Genomic DNA, 18,155 nt, shown 5'->3' with positions numbered 1-18,155 from the left:
GTATCTAGGAGTTGCATGACACATTGGATAATCCTATCACAACTACACAGAATCAACACCTCTGTGAGTTTCTTCAGATGTCACCTCTTTGAAGAGTTACAATGTGCCATTGTAAATGGATTAGTGGAAGAGTTTATATGCCGAGAACTTCCCATACCAGTCAATTGAACTGAAGAAGCTGCTCGGATGAGTAGTGAAACGTCTTCGTTGATTACTCAGCAAGTCCAGTTGTTTTTAGATTGACCTATACTAGATATACCATGACCTGGATGAATGAAAATCTTCATAGTCATTCAGCATGTTTCTTCTCTCATTCCATTTTAGTCGTTTATAATGTTTATTTTGCCAGACTGCTTAGTGATATTGTTTTTTGTAGGGGGACTTGGACCCTGAGCGTTTAAGTCGTCAGCAAGAACTCACAGCACTATATCAGATGCACCATCTCCGCTACCAGCAATTCCTTTTTCAGTGAGTTCAGTATGAGCAAGTTTTCTCAGTGTGTAGTTCCTCAGTATAGGCAGCATATATCATCATCTTGATAAAAAAAGGGTACAAATGAAATTTCAGCTGGATGACTCTTATCTACATGTGTTTTAAAAACAAAGGTTTATATCAATGATCTGTGTTGTTGGCTCCTTCCCTGTGATATATATTAGGTTTATTGCTGCCTTTTGTACCGTAGTAGTTACTGATCTAAAGTTTCCAGTGCCCTTACATTACTTTACCATTAACGTCTATTATATTAAAGGGATACTGTCATGGGGGAAAAAAAACATTTTTCAAAATGCATCAGTTAATAGTGCTGCTCCAGCAGAATTATGCACTGAAATCCATTTCTCAAAAAAACAAACAGATATTATTATATTTCATTTTGAAATCTGACATGGGGCTAGACGTATTGTCTGTTTCCCAGCTGGCCTCAGTCATGTGACTTGTGCTCTGATAAACTTCAGTCATTCTTTACTGCTGTACTAAAAGTTTGAGTGATATCACCCCTTTCCCTTTCCCCTCAGCAGCCTAACAACAGAACAATGGGAAGGTAACTAGATAGCGGCTCCCTAACACAAGATAACGGCTCCCTGGTAGATCTAAGAACAGCACTCGATAGTAAAATCAAGGTCCCACTGGGACAGTTACATTGAGTAGGAGAAACAACCTGACAGAAAGCAGTTCCACCCTCTTTATGAAAGCACATGACCAGGCAAAATGACCTGAGATGGCTGAATACACTCCAATATTACAACTAAATAAAAATACTCTTGATTTTAAATGGACATCATTTAACTCATAACAGAATACCTTTAAGCATTTTAAGTGAGTTAGCAATGGATACCTCCAGTTTTTGTAGACCAGATAGCATTTTAAATTTGAATTCAAAGAGGCGAAATAAGCAGATGATTAAGAAACCATGACAAAATGTAGACAGTAGATAAACTGCAACCTGTAAGGTAATAAAAATAATTGTATTAGTTAAATTCCCTTGTAGAGCAATGACACATGGCCTGGTTCTGGGTGTTTTACCTCCTAAGAATAGATCTGCAGACTAGTGACAAAAAGCCCCTGCTTGAGCCCAGTGGTGTTCTGCAATGGCAAGCAATTGTCACTTGGAAATGCAGAGTCACTCTCAGTGACTGTTGCCTGACCTATGAGTGCTCCCACATCTTAGTGATTGTTGTTGAAATCAGTAGGGAGCAATGTTGTTTTTTTTTTTTTTTTTTTGCTGCCCTTAGAGTCTGGAATTGTGCCATGTGCCACTGCCCTTTAAGTATTATACTGTACATTGTGATAAATCATTTCATCTGTTTTCTACAAGTTGACGATTTGTGGTAAGGTACATTTCTTTTTGACTCTTGCTATTTTGTTCTAGAGCCAAGTGACAGTGAACCTAGCTATATATATTTTTTCAAGAATTAAATTCTAGCATTAGAAACATTTTAACAAAGCCAAGGATAAGTACGTAACATTTCTTGAGAGATGTGGTGGAAAGAACCTTTATTGACCAGTGCAAGAAAAACGGTGACTCAATAAAAGCAGTTTTAAAACAGACAGGAAAGTTATTGGCATGGGTGGATGAGCTCTGAGGGATTTGAGAAATAGGTTAATGTTTCATGTGTGCAGTGACTAAGCATAGAGAGGCCAAACATTTGTGTCAATGTTAATAGTGTGTATATCATTTCTCACAGGCAGCAGTATGCAGTCTTGGCGCAACAACAGAAAGCAGCTCTCGCTTCCCAGCAACAACAGTTGCCTCTTCCCTTGCAGTCCCTAAGTATGAGGTAACATTTCAGTTCCTAAGAGAAAGCTGTTTTTTAAAATGAAGATCACCCAAGCATTTCTTTTTTTTAAAAGGTTTTATTTTTGAATTTTCAAAAAAGAAAAATTTTAACCATTACAGAAAGGAAAGAAATTAAAAAGAATAAAACCTAAATAGTACAGTCTAAGGTTCAAGTACAAGACATGTAAAGCATAGTGATATGGTCACATTGTCAATCAGTGCAAAAGAAAAAAGCTCGTACACAATGACATGGATGAAACACAGCAAAAACATCCTAGGTCACTTCATAAATTAGATCATCTAGTCTTATATCGGTCGTTACCGGGGATTATATTAGGGAGCAGCCGTGGGGAGCAGATCAATCCAGGGACCCAGATCGCGTGGAATTTATCAGGGCAGCCTCTTGCTAGGTAGACTGCTTTGTGCAGTGGCAGTGTTTCATTAATAACTTTTTTCCAGCGGGTTAGTGTGGGACGGCTGGTGTCCTTCCAAGTGAGAAGGATGGCTTTTTTTGCATAGTACAACAGCTGTAGATAAGAGCCTCTGATATGATTGTAGCACTAGGGGACCCGTGGAACCTAGCAAACACAATTCCAGGGATCTTATATGTGGAAGGGAGAAATTCGTTGCTATGAACCGAAGGATTTGCTCCCAATCACCCAAGCATTTCTAATCAGATCTAAAATCACATCCTGCATCATCAGTCAGGATTGCTTGTTGGCAATTGCTGTCCAGCTCCTTTCAAATAATTATCCAGTTATCATATGTACAACTTTTTGCTGACTGGCCTATAGTAAAATCACAGATAAAAAGTTGTATTAGGATTGTAGAAATGGTCCCATCTTCCAAGACACCTGCAAACCTCAAAATTGCTTTAGGGGACATAGGGGCTCCACATAGAAAAGGCAGCCTGACAAAAGTGGGCTTTCAGCGGCAGACTGTTGGTAATGACACTTGGGAAGATATGTCACATTTTGCATCCTAGCAGTTTATAGCTACAAAGGGAGGAAGACAAAACTCAGCCAATCTCACTGGACAGAACAAGGTGCATTGTTGGCAACAAGTTGCATTTCACGTCATATGTAAAGTCTATGGAATAATACAATGCGTTTGCTTGCTGATGGTTATTTTCTAGGATACCTGAGCATACTGTGATCCCACCAGTAGCAAGAGCATTATCAGTACCTGACAGCACCTCATTGTGGGATCTTCCTGCCGCTGCCACACAACCAGCAGGTATGTCATCTGATGAACATGGTTATGGTTGTTGCAGATTTTGAAAACTGTTGAAAGCTTTGATTTTCTTTTGAAAACAAAGAGCAATGGTAATAACAAGGCTATAACTTTTGTGTTAACGCTCTGTGTCTGCATGGAGGAAGGGCAGAGCCTCAATAGGCTGTAACTAGCTAATATAAATATTGTATATTACCTATTTTGAGTTTGAGTCTGCTCAACATAGCAAGCTTTAGGGTAGTGACACACGGGGAGATTTGTCGTCTGACTTTTAAAAAAGCAAATTTTGGCAGCAAGGCAATCTTTTTGTAAGCAAAGATTTCAGGCAACTCTGGCTTCCAAGCGATATGAATCCCATAGTGTACCACAATGTTATCTCCGCCCACGCGGGCTGGACGCTCTTCAACAAGATCAATAAGCCTATCTGTGTCTATGTAATGCCTTAAAAAAGGCATTTTCTGCGGCGTATTGTTGCATGAGTATTGTGCATATATTCGTATACGAATGATGATTGAGCATGTGGTAACTAAAACAAAGAATGCAAAATTGGCGCCATAGAAATTACGTCCATACGTTCTTAGGTACTTAAGACATGCCGCGCACGCAAGAATTTGCATACTATCACGGCTTCTAATCTTCTTGTGTGTTTTGGTAGTGCAGATTTTCACTACTTCTGAATAGCCATGCTATTTCTGATAAATCGCTCCAAAAAGGGTCTCTGTGCATTTTGGGACTACAGGAAATTTCAAATAGCGTTGTGTCTGTAGTAGCTGGCAATTTACATTTTTCTCTATGGCAAAACAAAATGAACGACTTGTCGCCGAAACTCGCTTTTAAAAAATGCGGGCGACAAATCTTCCCATTTGCTACTACACTTAGAATGATAGCACACAGGGAGCTTTGTTGCCTGCAGGGAAAATGTGCTCTCCTCTGGAAAAGTAAACAACTGAAATACCCTTTCAATGGTTGATTGCCTGGACACCAAGCTCTGATGTACCTATCTCCTAATGAGGGAGCAATATAACACAGTAATCATGGTGGTAATCAGCCTGATCGCTCTGGGACACAGGGTGCATGTCTCTGCTGGTGTTATTTTTAGTCAGAATTGAACGCTTGGAACTGGCTGTGCCACTTTCCAGAACAGACTTGCAACCCAGGAAAACCAAGTCCATGACAGAGGTCAAACTTTGAGGCCACCCCATCAATGTTTTAGATTTGACTTCTCCTGTATGGAGTGTCATTTATGATTGTCTTTACCGAATCCAAATGCCTCTTGCTTTCTGATTACCAGGATTGTGCAAGTGTATTGCCTAGACAATGAACGGAACATTTACTTAAATTAATGATTTCTTTTTCTAATATCTTTTTTTTTTCCCTCATGTTATGTAATCTGTCTTAACAGTATGGGAAGGTAGCAGCGTTTGGGACCTCCCAGTCGAGCCAGCAACTCAGGGAACAAATCGAGAACAGCTAGAACAGATGGAAAAGGTGAAAGCTGCCAAGGTCAGCTATCCGCAGAGTTGCTTTTATTGGCTTTAAGGCAAAATATTGTGGGGACACCATTAAAACATTCCATTAGTTATTGAAAACAACATGAATTATTTTGTAAAGTGAGGTTGTTTTGCATAAAAAGTATTTACTAGATCATGACAGTTTACATGAATTAGACAATGTTTTAAATAGCTTATATTATGTAAATATTGCCTCTACAGCCCAATAGGACCATGACAGCCACCAAAGCTGGGTTTTTTTTCATTATGTACAAAAAAATTTTTTATGTTACTGGTCCTTTAACTAAAGCTTACTTTTGTGCTTTTGAAATAAAGGGACATATTCGACAAAAAGGGGTTTATGAACAAGGAGGTGCAAATTAAGGTGTGCAATTTGACATCAGTGCTACACCTGGCGTTGGTAAATAAGCCCTAGATTCTTGAATAGAAGATTGTTAAATAAATCTACTTTTTTTCTTTGACATCTCAAACTGTATTATAATATGTGAAGAAATGATTTAGAGATTTATGCAGCCTTGCTTTGCAGATGGAGCAAGAAAGGAGGGAGGCTGAACTTAGGGCAAAGCAGGAAGAGGAAGAAAAACGTAGGCGAGAGGAAGAAGAGAGAAAAAGGAGGGAAGAAGAGGAGCTGGCCCGGCGGAAACAGGTGTCTTTTTTTTTTATATCAATTAATTTAAAAAAACATTTTTTTTTAGATATTTTCAGGTCAGTTACGAGGGTGATGTTCTTATGATGTATTTGTGAAAACTCTCACATAGGAGGAAGCACTAAGGCGGCAGAAAGAGCTGGCATTGCAGAAACAAATGGAAGAAGAAGAGCGGCAACGCAAGGAAGAGCTGCGGCTACTAGAAGAAAGGATGAGACAGGAGGAAGAAAAGAAAAGGCTGGAAGAGGAAAGGAGGCGGCAGGAAGAAGCGAGAAGGAGGCAGGAGGAGGAGCGCAAGAGGGCTGAAGAAGAGAGAAGGAGAAGGGAAGAGGAAAAGAAAAGAGACGAGGAAGAAAGACAACAGGAAGAGATTCAGAGAAAACAGGTAATGTATAAGCTCACATACCCTCTTGCTAGTGAACAAGGGAGAGAACTTCAGAGTAAATTACCATTCAGGCTCAAATTAGCAGGTCTAATATCGATTAACCATTCATTTTTGAATTTGCCCTAGTAGTTTAAAGGGGACCCGTCACCCAAACAAAATTATCCAAATCCTATTTTATCATGTTAGTCATTCAAAATGAACTTTAATTGCACTGTATAAATTATTTGAATATTGTTTCCATCAGTCTGGGAACTCATAATTATAGCAACCAGGAAGGAGCCATTTTGTGGACACTGTTATTAAGGCAAGCCTTGTATCATCTCAGAATCTTGTTTGTGCACCATGGGACAGGGACCCAATGTCCATCCCCATGCACTGGTTACACAATTAAATCGTTAAGAGAGTTGGGGGAATGTAGGGAGAGCAGTGACATCTAGGAAGTGCTGAATGGAAAGTGAAAGTAATTGCTTGCCCCGCCTCTATGCCTAGGCATAGAGGCGGTTTAGGAAATACTTGATTGACAGCTGATATTTTTAAATGAGTTTACAACAGCTATGAGTGCTTTAATAAAAAAAAGAAATTGGATTTCATATTTAATTTAAGAAGGACTTTTATTATACAGATTTTTATGTCTGGGTGACGGGTCCACTTTAATAGCATAGCATATGCATCTGGTATGTCTCAAGGCTTTGTTCAGACAACCTGGAGTTTGCTCTAGTGATGTTTAACTTCCCTATAAAAGAAGAAAACAGGGCAGTCCCACGGTGAAAAGGCTAAATTAATACTGGAAACTTGGATTTTTTTATGTTTGTAGTTCTGTGGAATTCCCCACTTCTGATACAGGTGTGGGACCTGTTATCCAAAATTCTCATTACCTGGGTTTTTCTGGATAACGGATCTTTCCGTAATTTGGATCTCTACTGAAGTCTACTAGAAAATCATGGAAACATTAAATAAACCAAAGAGGCTGGTTTTGCTTTCAAGAAGGAATAATTATAACTTAGTTTGGGTCAAGTTCAAAATACTGTTTTATTACAGAGAAACGAAAAATGTGAATCATTTGGATAAAATGGAGTCTATTGTAGATGGCCTTTCGGTAATGCTTTCTGTATAATCGGTTTCCAGATAACGGATCCCATACCTGTACTAGAAATAGCATCAGTACACCAGCATCTCTTTTTAGTGTTAATTTATTCCACTGTGCATTCCAACGTTTCAGTCCACTTTATCAAGGATCTTGATAAAGTGTAAAATGTATAATGAAGCAATAGAATTCTTAAAGGAAAACTATACCCCCAGAACAATGTATTTCTCTATAAAAAGATATTGAATAAAACAGCTCATGTGTAAAATCCTGCTTCATGTAAATAAACCATTTTCATAATAATATACCTTTTTGGTAGTATGTGCCATTGGGTAACATAAATAGAAAATTGCCATTTTAAAAAATAAGGGCTGCCCCCTGGGATCGTACTATTCACTGTGCACACAAACATACCAGAAACCATATTAAATATAGCAAAACAGAGCATAACATGTAACGGCATCAGAGGAAACTATTTTTGTCATTCACACTACAGAATTCTTTGGACTCGATACCCTGTCTGTTGTTATAATTATGTCTATTTAAATGACCATTAGGAAGAGGCAGCTAGATGGGCCCGTGAAGAAGAAGAATCTGTACGACGACTATTGGAAGAGGCGCGATTAAAAGCAGAGGAGGAAGAAAGAAAGAAGCACGAGGAAGCACAAAGGCAGAAGGAGCTACAGAGACAGAGGCAGCAACAGCAAGAAGCACTTAGACGTCTGCAGCAGCAACAGCAGCAGCAACAACTGGCACAAATGAAGGTACTGCCATGCACAAGATTTGTATGTACAGGATGTAGATCCTGTATAGTAATGTGTTGAAGTAGACACTGAGATACCATCCTGGCATCCATTGGCTAATGTTTTGGTGTGCACAGAGCGTGCAGAATGAAGCTTACGTGAAGGACAAACTAATTGTCACTACTAAAAATGTGATTATCTAAAAGATTTTTAAAAAAATAATAAGACCTATGATGTTTAGAATAGGTTCAGTTATATAGTATCCGTTATCCAGATACCCCTTATCTAGAATTATGTGAAGACCCTCCCTATAGACTCGATTTTAAGCAAATTTAATTTTAAAAAGTAATTTCCGTTTTCTCTATAATAATAAAACAGTACCTTGTACATGATGCTGATTAAGCTGCCGGAATCCATATTGGTGGCAAACAATCCTGTTGGGTTTATTTTATGGGTTTATTTTTTTTTTAGCAGATTTAAGATATGGTGATCCAAATTAACTGAGTATTCCTTATCTGCAGAATACCAGGTCCTGAGCATTCTGGATAATAGAGCCTATACCTGTATAACATAATGTTTATTTTAATGGCAATGCCTCCTTTTCCAGGATGGACTTTATCAGCTGTCTCTTTAAAATAGAGACCAAACTGTGTCCTGAAAAATGGACTCTGTTCAGTTAGAATACCAACGGCTATGTCTGCAGCTTATACACAGTAGAAGCCACTTCTAAGTATTCTTTTTACATCCAAAAGGAGTTTGGTCATGAGCTATACGCAGTTGTTAGGAGCACCCCTCTGGTGTAAAGTACTGTGCATACTATATGTTCTATAGGCCTCACGTGTGATGCTACAGTAATAGCAGCAAGTGTACGGGTTTCAAACCCACCGCTGCAATTTGTGCAAATGGGTTTATACGCTGCACATAACGATTACATACAGAGTAACCGATACTGGATGTGAAGGTGGCCATTTTTGAGGAAAAAGTTCTTAAAGCTCCCTTTTGCCATCATCTGCTTGGGGGACACAGGGAACAGTGGGGTATAGCTGGCACCACTAGGAGGTAGGACACAACATAAGAAGAACTAGCTCCTCCTCTGCTGGCTATACCCCCAGCAGTAGGCAGAGCCATATCAGTATTAGTTGTCCTCAAGATGATAGGTTCATTTTACAATATGTTCAGTTATTCTGACATGAGATGTCCAGGACACCTACACTGCGTAGGCTGGACATCTTACAACGAGGGAGCCTGTCACCGGTGTCTTTGCTTTATGCCAGTGACCAGCAGCCTTATCATACTGTTTCCCTCCTCAGGAGGAGAGTTGGCTGCCGGGAGACAAAAAGAGGCACATAAAAGCCTTGGGGAAGGTGAGTATGCTCTCCCCTGTTCCCCAAGCATTGAGCCTACTTGCAGCACATATAGCTCCCTCAATACACTGGGGTTAATTTCACTCAGCCCTCACTTCGGAGTCAGAGGTTGAGAGACATCTCTCCTGCTGCAAGGAGAAAACGCCAGTTTGCGGTATTAAACCCCAAGCCAGGCGAGGCCATTGAACGTACAACGAATGAAATAAGATTCACGCCTCTTTTCCCTTGCCGCGCCATCTCGCGCCACAATATCGCGTGAACACTATGATGTCACGAACGTCCGGCATCACGTAGGCTCTTTGCAAACTGCGCAGTTAGACCGGGAGTCTCTCTCCCACATAACCTTCCGGAAGAAGTGCCAATAAGACCCTTTTTTCTTAGCAAAAAGCTCCTTGAGGCAGCTTCTATCTCCCTTACATTGCTAAATTAAAAAAAAAAAAAAAAGTCGGCTATTCTTAATACTGTTCCTCCTACACCATGTCTGATTTATCCAGTGAGGCGCTGTTCTCCAGGGGCCCGGCATCTACCTCAAATTCCTGGCCTGTGCCAAATGCTGCAAAAGACTGCCAACGGGGCACAAGGAGTCTTTTTGAGCAAAATGTAAACCAACGGAGTTTAGTCCTGAACACTCAGGTCCTGCTCCCCCCCCCAGATGGAACAGGCTTCATGGGTGGAACCAGTCCCCTTCAGGGAGCTCCATCAGTCTCAGGAACACAGGCTGTCCCAGATTGGGCAACACAACTCGCCACAGGTATTCCAAAGCTAGCTTTAACTCCTGGCCAGACTAGACAACCCAAAACCCAGGGTTTCAAAATGCAGAGCCCCTTCTTCCTCGGATGAGGAGAGTGAAGGTGTGTTTAGAAACCCATCTCCACCACCAGCAGAACCAGAGGAAGACCATTATCTCGCTGAGGGAGAATTGTCTCATAGTTCAGATTTATAGGGGGAGGAATCCACAAGATTCTCTTCTGAGTCAGTAGACTCCCTGATTGTATAAGTTTTAGAGACTCTTAACCTGCAAGATCCAGGAGACAACCCGGGTACCTCTAAGGCACTTTTCAAGCGCAACAGTAGATCTCCAACTTTTCCATCTCATTCGCAACTGGATCAGATGGTTCAACAGGAATGGGACAAGCCTGAGAGACGTTTTCAGGCAAATCGCAGGTTCCTAAAATTCTATCCTTTCTCGTCTGACCTTGTGGATAAATAGCCCTCACCACCTTCGGTGGATGCTCCACTTTCCAGACTCTCCAGAAACACTGCAGTACCTGTCCCTGATGCCTCTTCATTTAAGGATCATTGCTCCCTGTTCTCTGCTTCGGTACCTCGTTCCACCTGGTTCTAGCCATAGCCTGGGTTAGCCCCCCCCATCAGACAAATCCTTGGGATCTTGGGAGGAAGATTAAAATATTTTGCATATACTTGGCTCACAATCACACAACACTCCAGGGTTCACAAGGTCGTAACACGGGGTTACCACCTACAATTTTCCTCCCTACCCCCCCCACTCGTTTCTTTATGTCCAGGCTCCTTCAAGAACCGACCAAGCAAAGAGCTTTTCAAGAGGTGATTTCCAACCTCCTGCGCACAGAGCTTATTATCCCATTTACAGCCGGAGAAAAATTCAGGGGCCACTACTCAAACCTGTTTGTGGTCCTGAAAATTGGTGGGTCAGTACGCCGTTACTGGATCTAAAGGCTCTCAACAGGTTTATCCGCCCACGAAGGTTCAAAATGGAGTCCCTCAAATCCATCATAACAGCAATGGATTCGGATCAGTTTTTGGCTTCCCTCGACATAAAGGATGCATATCTGCACATACCAATTTTCCCTCCCCATCAGAAATACTTGCACTTTGCATTTCAAAACCAGCATTCACCAATTCAAGGCTCTCCTGACTTCGGCCACGCGAGTATTAACAAAAATCATGGCGGCGGCCACAACTGTAATTCAGAGCGAGGGGATATCTATCACACCCTATCTTACTGGTGAAGGCGCCTTCCCTCATTCCATCCGCTTCACCATGTCCAACAACTCGGCTGGCACATCAATATGGAAAAGTCTTCTTTGATCCCCAGCAAGTAATTGATATTTCTAGGTATGCATTTCAACACTCCTACAATCTCGAGTGACCTCGCTACTGGAGACGTCGAGCCACTCAGCCAAGACCTGCATGAAGGTTTTAGTAGTAATGGTATCAACAATAGAAGCGGTTCCCTTCCCTTAACATCACCTCAGGGAACTCCAGTGGAACATTCTTTGCATCTTGGAAGCGAAAATCTCTCCTACAGAAGATCTGCCTATCAGCCAAAACCAGTGACTCCCTCCACTGGTGGTTAGACTTATCACCTTACCACGGTCAGACCACTGGGCGAGGCCTTTTGACAACAGATGCAAACAGTTCTAGACGGACGCGCGGCGCAAGGTCTGGTCCCAGGAAGAAAGTCGACTCCAAATCAACTTGGTAGAGATCCGGGTAATCCGGCTGGGCTTGGTCCACTGGCAAAAAGAACTAACAGGACAAATGATAAAGATCCAGTCTGACACTTCTACAGCAGTGGCATACATAAATTCGCCAGGGAAGCACAAGAAGGCGAGGAGCCCTGGACGAAGTCAAACTCATTTTTCACTGGGCAGAAAATCACAAAGCCCAACTGTCCGCCATCTACATCCCAGGCCGAAATTTGGGAGGCAGATTTCCTCAGCCGGCAAACATTGGTTCCAGGCGAATGGGTGTTAAAGGAGGAAATTTTTCTAGAAATCCCACACCGATTGGGGACCTCATGGCAACTTGAAAAAAATCGAAAGGTGCCACTCTTCTACGCTCGATATCAGGTCGCTCTAGAATTGGCAGTAGACACTCTCACAGCTCCATGGAATTTTCGCCTAGCCTACACTTTCCCTTTGCTTCCATTGATTCCCAGAATGATCAAAAAATTACTCAAAGCACACGGTGCACTATCAATCTCTCGATAGCAGATCCCTGGACCCTACCGCCTAAACTGGATCTACTTTAGCAAGGTCCACTCCGGCACCCAAACCCAGCAACTCTAAGCTTGACGGCATGGCTCTTGAAACCAGAATTCTACAGAAAAAGGGATTTTCAGATGCGGTGGTAGGTCCCATGTGTGCGGCGAGAGTCCATTTCTGCCAAAACATATCAGAGTATGGTCTACCTACCACAAGGTACATTTTGAGGTTTTTTCAGTGCCTAACCTGCTAGATTTCCTCCAGGGTGGCCTGGACATAGACATATCCCTGGCATCTCATTTAAATCTCAGCCCTTTCAGTGCTTTTCCAGAAGAGATTAGCCTTCCTACCGGATCTAAAGACATTCTTACAAGGTTTAGCCCACATGAGCCCACCGATCAGGGCGTCAGTGCCTTCGTGGGACCTTACACTTGTTCTAAAAGCACTACAAAAAGCACAGCTTGAACCCATGGCATTGGTTTCCCTCCAGTGGGTCACATGGAAAACAGTTTTCTATTGGCAATAGCATCCGCTAGATGAGTATACAAACACAGTGCTTTATCATGCAGGCCACCTTTCTCACCTTCCACCACAACAGGGCGACCCTACGGACAGTACCTTCTTTTCTGCCAAAGGTACTCTCAACATTCCATCTGAATCAAGAGATTATCATCCCATCGTTCTGTCCTTCTCCAGCCAATCTGAAGGAGGTGGCACTACATTCCCTGGACCCAGTCAGAGCACTAAAATTCTACTTACACAGAGTGCAAGACATCCGCAAGGCTGATTCACTATTTATCCTGCCATCCGGACCACGACGAGGCATTCCTGCCACAAAGTCCTCAATTTCCAGATGGATTAAATAGACTTTCCAGGGAGCATTGAGAGTTACAGCCCATTCCACCAGGGGGATGAGCACATCCTGGGCATTCCGGAATCTGGCTTCGGTGGACCAGCTGTGCAAGGCCGATACGTGGACTTCTATTAACTCTTTTTCCAAATGTTGCCGCTTTGACACTTTTTGCAGCATCCGACACACGCTTCGGATGGAGGGTCCTCCAAGCGCCAGTGGCCTCTCATACATAGGGCCTCTTCCCACACTAATATCGGGGACAGCTTTGCTACATCCCCACTGTTCCCTGTATCCCCCAAGAAAAGAAGATTTTGTCTACTCACCTGGACAGAGGCGATCTTCTGACATGGTTATCTACCATTAGTTACAGTTATTATTACGGTTATTTTATCTTACCTTGGTCTTTGGTACAAACTGATATGGCTCCGCCTACTGCTGGGGGGTATATCAAGTGGAGGAGGAGCTCGTTCTTCTATAGTATAGTGCTGCCAGCTATACCCCACAGTTCCCTGTGTCCCCCAAGCGATTTTATGGTGAGTACACAAAATCCCTTTCTCTGCCAACTTCTGAAGTCTGAAGATTGTCTAGTAGCTAAAGGAGAACCAAAGGCTACTAAAGAAATTTTAGTATATAGGACGTATTTAGAAAAAGGTTTTAAAACACCGTTTTGTTACCTATTCAGAAAGTATCACAAATGTTAGTGACTCTGTGGCCATCTTGTGTCTTTATTTCAAAGCCCCCCCCCCAGTTAATTTTTAGCTGCGTGCTTGTTTGGAATAGAAGAGTAGTCACACAGAGATTATGCAGTTATGGATTCATAACATGTCTGTGTATATGTTTTGATATTTCTGATTATGTGATAATGTCATTAAAGGTGCAAAACTTGCCCAGGTGTCATATCCCATAGCATCAACATTTTGCTTTTAGATGACTAGTAAATGCTACCTGCTGATTGGTTGAAAAAAGTCACTAGACCTATAGCAAACGTTGCATCTACATTACCACCAAAAAGTTGATGTTATGGTATTGTGTTGTTTCTTAACTGAATATGGCATGTCACTCACTCTTTATATAGTATATTGAGTATTTGCTGTATATGGCTGATTAATTGCCAATCATACAGTGAGCTCTGCAGCGCATCCTAAAAACTGAGTACAGGTATGGGACCTGTTATCCAGAATGCTCAGGACCTGGGGTTTTCTAAATCAGATTAGATCTTCATACCTTAAGTCTGCTAAAGAATCATTTAAACATTTAATAAACCCAATAGTTTTGCTTCCAATAAGGATTAATTATAACTTACCGGTAGTTTGGATCAAGGACAAGCTACTGTTCTATTATTAAATAGAAAAAAGAAATCATTTTTAAAATTTATAATTTGAATAAAATGGAGTCTGTGGGAAACAGCCTTTCCGTAATTCGGAGCTTTCAGGATAACTGGTTTCCACATAACGGATCCCATATCCGTGCTATACCTTGGTAAACGGGAAGCTACAGGTCTTTTAAAATAAGTGACATCACAAGCAAATTTGGTACTGCCTGTATAGGGTTTAGATTCGTATGGTGCCCAGTGCTCTTTCACTAACTTTTATTGTATTATTTTCTTTTCATTTTCTAGTTACCATCATCTTCCACGTGGGGGCAGCAAGTCTCCCCATCATCTGCCTCTCAGTCAGCACTTTCACTGGCAGAAATCCAAAAACTTGAAGAGGAACGGGAACGGCAGCAACTACAAGAGGTGTGTTCATATGTATCTGCTACCTACACAAATGGCTATATCATAAAATCTAGATAGGCTGTTTGCAAGTCTGGAGATCTATGACTTGTGCAAAGCTTAGATCTCATTGCTGTTTTTTCCCTCTTGATTTTATAAAGTAAGCCATGCATTAATATTGACATCAGAAAAATGAAGTGTTTATTTGCATTCAGTTAGCACGTGTCCCTCCATTATGTGAGATCATTTAATGTGCAAATTGTTTGTTGTTAAAATGAATGTTAAATATCTCCAATACCCTATGGAAAGACTTAGATCTGTACGTAAGAAAATGTTTGATGTTTGCTGGAAATGTCCTGTGGTCTGACCAATCAAAATTGTAAAGTATTATTGAAATCACAGACACCACGTCCTCTAGTGGCGTAGAGAAGGATCATACGGTTTGTTAGCAGCGCACAGTTGGAAAGCCAGCATTTGTTATAGTATAGGGATATAAAAGTGCACATGACATTAGTAGTACATCTAGGAAGGTACCAATTAACTTTTAGTATGTTATAGAATGGCCTATTCTAAGCAACGTTTCAGTTATCCTTCATTATTTTTTCTATGTTTTTTTTTAATTATTTACCTTTTTCTTCTGATTCTTTCTAGATTTCAAATGAGGGGTCACTGAACCCATCTAAAAAACAAATGCTTTGTAAGGCTACAAAAGTATTGTTATTGCTACTTTTTAGTACTCATCTTTCTATTCTGGCCTTTCCTATGCATATTCCAGTCTCTTATTCAAATCAATGCATGGTCGGGTAATGTGGACCCTTGCAACCAGAGTGCTGAAATTGCAAACTGGATAGCTGCTCAATTAAAAGCTAAATAACTCAAAACCCACAAATAATAAAAAATAAAAAACAAACGCAGATTGTCTCAGAATATCACTCTCTTCTACACCATACTAAAAGTTTACTCAAAGGTGAACCACCCCTTTAATGCTAGGTTTTGGAGTCACGTATGCTGCCATCCAGATGACCTCTTTTTTTCAAAGACAACACCAAACCACATTCTGCATGTACAGTATCTGCAGTAAAGGCTAAACCGGCCTGCCTACAGTCCATACCTGCCATCCATTGAAAACATTGAGCAGCCATGCATACCCCAATCTGTTGAGCAGCTGATATCCTAAGATCAGGCAAGAATGGGGCAACATTTCACTTGCAAAACTTCAGCAGTTGGTCTCCTCCGTTCCCTAACGGTTACAGTGTCATTAAAAGAACAGGAGATGCAAAACAGTGGAATGTGTTGCTGCCATCAAATTAAAAATGAACATATATTTTTCAGAAAACAATAGCATTTCTCTTGCAGATATCTGTGGGACACAGGGACCATGGGGTTTAGCTTCTACCTTCAGGAGGCAGGACACTAGAACAAAAACTGACTCCGCCCCCTTAAGCTATACCCCCTACTCACCGCAGGGGAGCTCAGTTTTTCTAGTGTCCTCAAGGAGTCAGGATGTTAATCCAGTCAGGATTATTCTGCGGCCAGACCTTGTGTTTGGCACCAGGGGTTGTCCTGGAGTTCTCTGCTTAAGGGAATCTCCTTTAAGGCTTCCCCCTTCGTGGGATATCTGCACTGGGGCGAATAAGTCTCTTATGGAGCGAGCCACACAGCATTTAATGGTGTCATGTAACATGAGCCGTAGCTGTCCAGAGCAGAAGGCTGAATGCGGGCATCCTGTGATATGATGGATGTCCAGGGGCTGTGAGTATTGGCGTTTTACGCTGGAGCATTTATTTGGCGAGTAATGGTGTTTTTTCGCCCCCTCAACCTCTCCCCTGGTCCTATTGTGTCTTCCGACTTCGGCCCCAGTGTGTTCTGTTAGGCGCGTGGGGAAGGGCGCACCTGGAGATTAATTCTGTGAGACTGCGTTCCACTGCGGAACGCATAGACGTAGCTCGGGTCGGCGATGACTCATCACTTCCGTCAGCGCCATTTTAAGTGCGCAAGGGATTCGAGCAGCGTGTGGGTGCCTGCGGCCAGCCGACAGTCAGCGCCTCAGGGAGAAAAGGTGGTCGGCGGTTAGGAACGGAGGTGTCAGCACTCCTAGCGTGCGTGTCAGGACCCGTCTCGGTGTTACTAGCCGGTGCTTCGCTGATTCAGCAGTTCTTCTTATTCACGGTCAGACACAGGGGCCAGGGGCGGGGAGAAAGTGCCGAGGGGGGCAGGCACAAGGGTAAAAGCTTCCTCAGAGCTACCTCAGAGTGTGTTGGTTTTTAAAAAAAAAAAAAAAAATACATAAAAAATATATAAAAATTTAAAAAAAAAAAAAAAAAAGTTTTTCCATCATGGCGGATAAAAAGTCTGAAGGACCGTTTGCTAGGACCAGTCATGCTGCTTCTAAAGTTAGATATTTAGCATGCTCCAAGTGCCGCAAACGCCTACCAGCTGGTCATAAAGAGACCGTATGCAGTAACTGCGTTCCGCCTTCTTCGGCTGAGGGGTCACTGAGGGCTCAGGAACTGCAGGAAACTGCTATGACAGACAATAGGGAGGATAATTCTCCTCCGCATGTACCGACCGCCACTGCTCAGACTCACATAGTCGCTGAAGTAGCCCCGCCTGCATGGGCAACCCAGTTATCTTCCGGCATTCCTAAATTGGCGGCATGCTTAGATAAACTTCTAGACAGACTAGATCAGGGTACAGTGGAACCTAAGACCCGTGGCCACAAACGTGCAGTTCCTTCAACATCTCTGGAACTCAGTGAGGAAGAATCTATAGCCAATTCTCCTACAGAGGATGATTTTTCACAAAGTGAAGGTGAAATATCAGATGGCCAAGAGGATAATGAGGAGCCGACTAGATCCTCAGAATCTGTAGACAAGTTAATTTTGTCGGTAATCAAGTGCTTGGATCTCAAGGAATCTGAGATTTCATCAGATTCTTCTCAGTTAATGTTTAAACGTCAGAAAAAATCGGTACCAATATTTCCTTCTCACCCTCAACTAGACAACATTGTTCAGTCCGAGTGGGAACAACCGGAGAAGAGATTTCAGGCTAATCGTCGTTTTCAAAGACTTTATCCGTTTCCAAAAGAAAATATTGACAAATGGGGTTCTCCTCCATCTATAGATGCTCCGGTTTCTCGACTGTCTAAGAATACAGCTCTGCCGGTTCCAGACGCATCGTCCTTCAAGGACTCTATGGACAAAAAGTTGGAAGGACTTTTGCGTGCCATTTTTTCCTCATCGGGAGAATCCTTAAGGCCCATTTTTGCAACGGCATGGGTAAGCCGAGCTCTTCAGACTTGGATTTCATCCTTGATGGATGATATTGCTTCAGGAAGACCTAGACAAGAACTTCTGGACATCACTTCACAAATTAAGG

The 18,155-nt window shown here is 42.0% G+C and overlaps 1 protein-coding gene across 7 annotated transcripts in view; it reads left to right on the top strand.

Annotated features, from left to right (window-relative positions):
• The window catches only part of gigyf2.L (GRB10 interacting GYF protein 2 L homeolog), a 101,346-nt gene that overhangs the window by 66,971 nt on the left and 16,220 nt on the right, over positions 1-18,155 (top strand). For 6 of the 7 annotated variants that reach the window (XM_041563449.1, XM_041563448.1, XM_041563447.1 and 3 more), the window contains 8 exons: positions 377-468; positions 2,184-2,276; positions 3,411-3,511; positions 4,911-5,011; positions 5,546-5,665; positions 5,778-6,050; positions 7,692-7,898; positions 14,682-14,801. In XM_041563449.1, coding sequence (XP_041419383.1) covers positions 377-468; positions 2,184-2,276; positions 3,411-3,511; positions 4,911-5,011; positions 5,546-5,665; positions 5,778-6,050; positions 7,692-7,898; positions 14,682-14,801 — 1,107 coding nt within the window. The remainder of the gene's footprint in view (positions 1-376; positions 469-2,183; positions 2,277-3,410; positions 3,512-4,910; positions 5,012-5,545; positions 5,666-5,777; positions 6,051-7,691; positions 7,899-14,681; positions 14,802-18,155) is intronic. The other variant, XM_041563446.1, reaches the window with a different exon arrangement.

Source organism: Xenopus laevis, chromosome 5L, assembly GCF_017654675.1.
Source record: "Xenopus laevis strain J_2021 chromosome 5L, Xenopus_laevis_v10.1, whole genome shotgun sequence".
NCBI lineage: Eukaryota > Metazoa > Chordata > Amphibia > Anura > Pipidae > Xenopus > Xenopus laevis.
This window is presented reverse-complemented; position numbering and strand designations above follow the sequence as displayed.